The sequence below is a fragment of the Corylus avellana genome, chromosome ca9 (genome assembly GCF_901000735.1).
Source record: "Corylus avellana chromosome ca9, CavTom2PMs-1.0".
In the NCBI taxonomy this organism is placed as follows: domain Eukaryota; kingdom Viridiplantae; phylum Streptophyta; class Magnoliopsida; order Fagales; family Betulaceae; genus Corylus; species Corylus avellana.
The window spans coordinates 1,095,497-1,101,457 of NC_081549.1; the positions used below are offsets into that span (position 1 = coordinate 1,095,497).

The 5,961-nt window shown below is 33.0% G+C and overlaps 1 protein-coding gene across 2 annotated transcripts in view; it reads left to right on the top strand.

The window, feature by feature from the left end:
* Positions 1-1,232, top strand: part of LOC132161921 (probable LRR receptor-like serine/threonine-protein kinase At3g47570) — a 3,175-nt gene extending 1,943 nt beyond the window's left edge. Inside the window, exons 1-2 of one of the 2 annotated variants that reach the window (XM_059572142.1) lie at positions 7-245; positions 813-1,232. In XM_059572142.1, the coding sequence (XP_059428125.1) occupies positions 41-245; positions 813-1,174 (567 nt within the window). In that variant the 5' untranslated portion in view covers positions 7-40 and the 3' untranslated portion in view covers positions 1,175-1,232. Of the gene's footprint in view, positions 1-6; positions 246-812 lie in introns of those variants that run through there. The other variant, XM_059572140.1, reaches the window with a different exon arrangement.
* Positions 1,233-5,961: the final 4,729 nt, after the last annotated feature.

The following is a 5,961-nucleotide window of genomic DNA, read 5'->3' on the forward strand; positions in this document are numbered from 1 at the left end:
TTATAACTACTGCTTGAATATTCTTCAAAGAGTAGACATTATGGTTGATGTTGCATCGGCGTTGTACTATCTCCACTATGATCAATTAGAATCTGTGGTGCACTGTGATTTGAAGCCTAGCAATATCCTTTTAGATGAAGACATGGTTGCACATGTGGGTGACTTTGGCATTGCGAAGATTTTAACTGAAAGCAAGGATTCTACGCAAACTAAAACTCTTGGTACACTTGGCTACATCGCACCAGGTACATGAATTCACCTGTACTTATTTTATTGCTAAGAGGCCATCTAATAGTGGCCAACACCAAGAATAATAATAGTTGCTAGTTTCAAGGATATCGCTAAACATGTCAATTTTCCAAAATTCAATTTAATATAGGCCTTAGATTCATATGAATATGCACTAATAATAAAATTTACACAAACTATGATTGCTTAGTCAGTGGATAATTACATGCTTATTCCTCGTGTCTAAAATATGTTAAAAGAAAAATTTGTATCAAATACAATTACACTACATATTTAGATATAAATTTGCATAATATTGTTTAATTAATATTCTAATATTTTCCCTTAGTATATGATCAAATATCACCTAATTTAGTGACAATAAAAGAGTAAAATGTGGAGTCAAGGAATTTGAGATAATTTAATTAATATTCTAGCATATGTAATTTGTATGTATATCTCCGTAATTTTTTTTTTTTTTTTTTTTTTTTGGTCTTTTGGCTAAGATATATGGATATCTCTCTCTCTCTAAAAAAATTGAATTACTAACTTAAAAGGCTTTCTCTACAATTGTGAGCATGTAGAATATGGTTCCGAAGGAAAAGTCTCCATCAAAGGTGATGTTTATAGCTATGGTATAATAATGCTGGAGATGATCACAAGGAAGAAACCTACCGACGACATGTTTGTAGGAGAGTTGACTTTGAGAAAATGGATAAACACATCACTTCCTGACAAAATAATGGACGTTGTGGATGACGGTTTATTGGGAATAGAAAATGGAAGAGATGTAACTATCATGCAAAGTGTTCTCTCATCCATCATGGAATTAGGCTTAAGATGTTCGGAAGAGTTACCAGATGAAAGAGTCGATATCAAAGATGTGCTTGGGAAGCTTCAAAAAATTAAACTGACACTTTCTGAAAACAAAAATCGGGGTATCTGATATCTTTTTATATTGGTTTTATTTGATTTGTCTTTTTTATTTCTTAAAGTACTTTCAAGTGGCGTGTTTTTATGTTTAAATAAATTGCTTGGGATTTTCTAGCATCCTCTTGAGCCTTTTCTCATCTCTTTTTTTTTTTTTTTTTTTTTTTTTTTTTTCTTAAATGTACTTCTTATTGGGACATAAAATTTACTTAAGGTTTATTCTTTATGCTTCACTGCTACTAAATTAATATAATCTCAAACGCCAAAACTACCTTGCAATTTATGTTGTTTCACTTCATGTCTCTGCTCCATTTATGAGAGCTAAGGATTGACAAAAGGATTTTGGATGGGAGAAAATAAAATAAAAAATGGTTCACAAAAGGTAATATATAGAGCTTTCTTGTTTGTGGAACATGACAATGAAAGCACAAAGTTGGTTGTAGATTAAAAGCCTATATGGGTGTACGTTTGAAGGGCCTAAAAGTATGTTTAATACTCAAAAAGTTCGTGCAAAGAAAAAAGTACCTGTTTGATAAAAAAAAAATTGAAAACGCTTTTAAAGGTTAAAAAATGGCCAAAACGGACGTTTGACAAAAACTTAAAAATAAAGTTTTGGCCTAAGCGTTTTTTTACTTAAAAGCTCTATTTTTTAAACGCAATCCCAAACATAGTCTAAAGTTAATCTATTGGCCACTTTAGTGTTTAAAAACTTGAAGTTGTTGGCAATCTAAAAGCTACAAGTTTGCTTGTAGGTCTACTCGAAGTTATTTATTGAGAACACAGATTAAAATAGAGTTAGCACTTCCGTCCAACTTCTGTCCAAAAAAATAACGGAAGTCCACATCAACCCAATAAAAAGTAGACATGTGGCAATGAGTAATATTAAAAATTAAAAATTAAAAATAATTAAAATCAAACAATTAATAACTAAAAAATTAAAACAATTTTTTTAAAAAAAAAAAAGAAGAAGAAGAAAGCTGGAGGTTGTTCGGCCACCCCCAAAATGGGTTTTTTGGGTGGCCGAAACTACCCCCATAGGCTTTGGGGGTGGCCGAGCCACCCCCATTTGGCCTAGAGGTAGTTTTTCAGCTACCCCCTACGGCCAGTCTGGGGTGGCAACTTGTAAAGAGAACAAGGGTGGTTTGAAAACCCTTCAAAATTATTCTTTGTTCTTTTAAAAGAAAATTGGTATAAGGACTTGCTATAACATCTTTAAAGCTTGCAATACTAGGAGAATAATAACAACACTTGGAAAGCTAAGCTAGCATAAACAACTCAACAAAACACAAGGATGATATAGTGGTTACCTCAACAAGCAAGCTTTCCAAGGACACCTCCTTCTTCTCCAAAGACACTCACAACCTCACACACATTCAAGAATCAAAGCAACAAGGTTTCTCTAGGGCTCAGGGGGCAGAAGGAAGGCTGGGGATTGAATGGGGTGGGATATTTATAAGAGAAATAGGCTGAGAGCAAAATGGGAAGTTTTTTAAAAAGGGGTGAGCGCTCGTGTGGTCCATGGTCGAGCGCTCGTGTACTGTTCACAACAAGCAAAAAATATTTTTCAACCGTGCGTTTTGGATATTGTCGAAGGGTCTGAAAATTGGTCAACGAGCGTTCGTATACTGCTCATGCGGTGCTCAAAGGTTCGTGTACTATTCACAAAAGGCCAAAAGTGCTCAAAGGTACGATCACACCAGGGTGGTGTGATGTCCAGGCGAGCGCTCGTGTGGTCCCTAGGGTGAGCGCTCGCCCAATGAGGGTGCTTTAGGCTTTTGCTTGCTAAAAAAGCGTTAAGGGCTTGGGCCAATCAAGGATGGTTTATGCCACACGTTTTATGGTTTATTGAAGGGCTTATTAACCGGTATAGAAATATTTTAACTCTAAAAAAATAAAAAATAAAAAAACGATTTATCGGGGTATTACAACGAACCACCCCATGGGCCATGGGGCCGGCCATTTGGGGGTGGCTCGGCCACCCCCTTGGCCATATGTGGGTGGCCGAGCCACATGCACCCTCAATGGGTTTGGAGTGGTTTTGGCCACCCCCATTTGGCCCCAGCCACCTCCATATTTTTATTTTTTATTTTTAAATAGGGGCAATATGGGATTTCACAACGTGGGTTGGGGGCAATCTAGGAAGAATCAAACCTAAAATCTCACATGAGTGTCAACTTTTCGTCTTCTTAGGCAGCATTAATTAAAGGATGGTTCGAATAGCAAACTTTTGAAACTATATAAAGATGCGTTACAGAATTTTAAATATTAAGAAAATAATGGTCAAACTTCCGTAATTCAGTCAAAGTGCATTTTTTCGGGGGGGTAAAGTACATTTTTTCCTAAAAATGTCATGTGCCCATTTGCAAGTGAAATGCATATGCATTTTCAATAGTAATGACAAAGTTTTAAAATATATATATATATTATTTAAAAATGCATATGCATGTTCATTAACAAATCAACCCATAACATTCAAGTTGAAAGAAGTTTTATGTACTGCTTAGAGTATTTTTAGCAGCCTCAGCAAATTTTATTTACCAAAGTAATTAAAAGTACATTTTTCTCTATTTCAATTACTATTCAATTTTTTAAAGCACACTTAATAATTATCAACTTTCACTATTTTATATTTATATATATAAAGAATGTGAGAGGAGAGAAAACGTTATATTATTTTTTATTCATTTAGTGGCCGCAAGAATGCACTTAGCGTGCTTACAAGTTGCAATGATGGGAGTACTGTTTCGAATTGGTAAAGTTTTTTGGTCTCTGTTAGTCATCCTCGTTGTTCTTGTACGAGTTAAGTATTTACTATTCACTGTATATATTCGTTAAGTTTTTTGTCTTGGATTTTGTGATGCTCCTTTTGGCTCATGAGAAATGGAAAAGAGAAGAAATGAAAAGGAATAAGAAAAGAAAAATAAAGAAAGAATGAGTATTTGTGGATCTTCCTCGGGTTGATTCTTGAAAATGAGTATATGTATGTTTCTTATTCTGACACATAAAATATTTAATTCAAAATGAGTAAATGCAGAATCTTTGACTTTAATACTATATTAAATAATCATTTATCTTAAAAGTTTAAGCTGATAAAAAAATATGAATTTAATCATTTAATAATTTTTAAGCTCTTTTCCTTGTACTATAGTCACGCCAAAGTAAAATCGCTATAATTTGCCTCACCTGTTTGCCTTTTTGAATAGGAAAAAAAAAAAGTTGTCTACAGTAACAAATACTAAAGAGACTTCATTGGGAGATAAGAGATGTATAAATATCTAAGTAGAATTAGGATTCTTTGCTCATAAAGCTAGATTCCTAGTAGGATTATTTTTTCTTTTTTTTTTCTTTCAAATACTAAGTAAAAAGCAGCCCATAAATTCCTAGTAGGATTAGGATCCGTTTGGGAATGCGATTTCAATAAGTACGAGTTTAAAAATTACGTTTTTGAAATCGCTACTGTTTAAAATCGCATAGACGTTTGATAAAACATGTTAATGAGTACTTTTTTTTTTTTTATCAATTGAGTGTTTGGATAACATTAGCATATAATTGCGGTTTCATGACCAAATAGGTAAATATTGCACCAAATATTGTTTTAAGCAAAATCGTGATTTTGGTTTAAATACCCATCTTTTCAAATAAGCATCCCCCAATCAGATTATAGAAATCGCGAATTTTTTCACGATTTTAAAATCGCAATCCCAAACACTTCAAAATTGCGATTTAGTTTAAAAACGCAGATTATTTTTTAAAAATGCACTTTCAAACGAACCCTTAATAGATGATTTGTAATCCCAGTAGGTTTAGGAATTGGGTGTTCCAATTCAAGCCTAATTCTTAGATAATTGCTTATATAAACGCATAAGTGCTCAATGAAAAATATGAAATTATTATTATTATCCATTTCTTGAGTTGATTAAAAGGTTAGCAATACCCTAATTATCCACAAACCAATTACATGTTCACAAACACGTCCTACGCAATTTCAAGCAGCACTGGGCCATCTCCCTTTATTTCTTCTTTGTCGTCATCTCCCTTGGCAGGAATTACTTGGTCACTTGAAGCACGCGTGCTTAGAGGACTTCCCTGTCACAAACCCAATTGCTGAAGATGAAATGACAATGCCAACTGTTTAAGAGGGAAAAAACCCACAACTTCAATTTCCGCCTATATAGAAAAAGAGTAAAGTCTTGTGCGCACTAACTAAATAATTGGGCTGCATATTTTGAAAAATGTAAAACATGACAAATATATATATATATATATATATATATATATATATGACCATATATATATATATATATATATATATATGGTCATTTGAGTGTGGTCCACAGGAAGAAAAAATAGACTAAAACAAAGATTTATAAAAGAGAGTGTCTTGTCTATTCCTGCCCCCATTGTAGAATCAGGCTGTAGAGGTTTCAGACTTTTCATCTTAGCATTGAATCATTTGAAAAGAAAGATCTACATATAAGATATGAATCATGGGCTTTATCTTTATCATAAGGTGGAGAGAAGGGCATTCTTATTATTATAACTTATATATTCTCATTAATTATTATAATTTTGATAAAATTTTATTTAATTATCTTGAACTTTTAAGACTTTTGTAATTATTTTTAAAGTTCAAAAGCTCTCAATTTAATGTATTGAACTTTTAATTTTTTACAATATCACTCGTTTGTTTGGTTCGTCATTTCTTTCCTATATTTTTTCTTTTTTGCCTAACATGTTAGTTTCCCATTTATCAGCTTCCTAGAACAACTTTGACCGTTTCTTTCCTTGTCATGTTTCATAAAA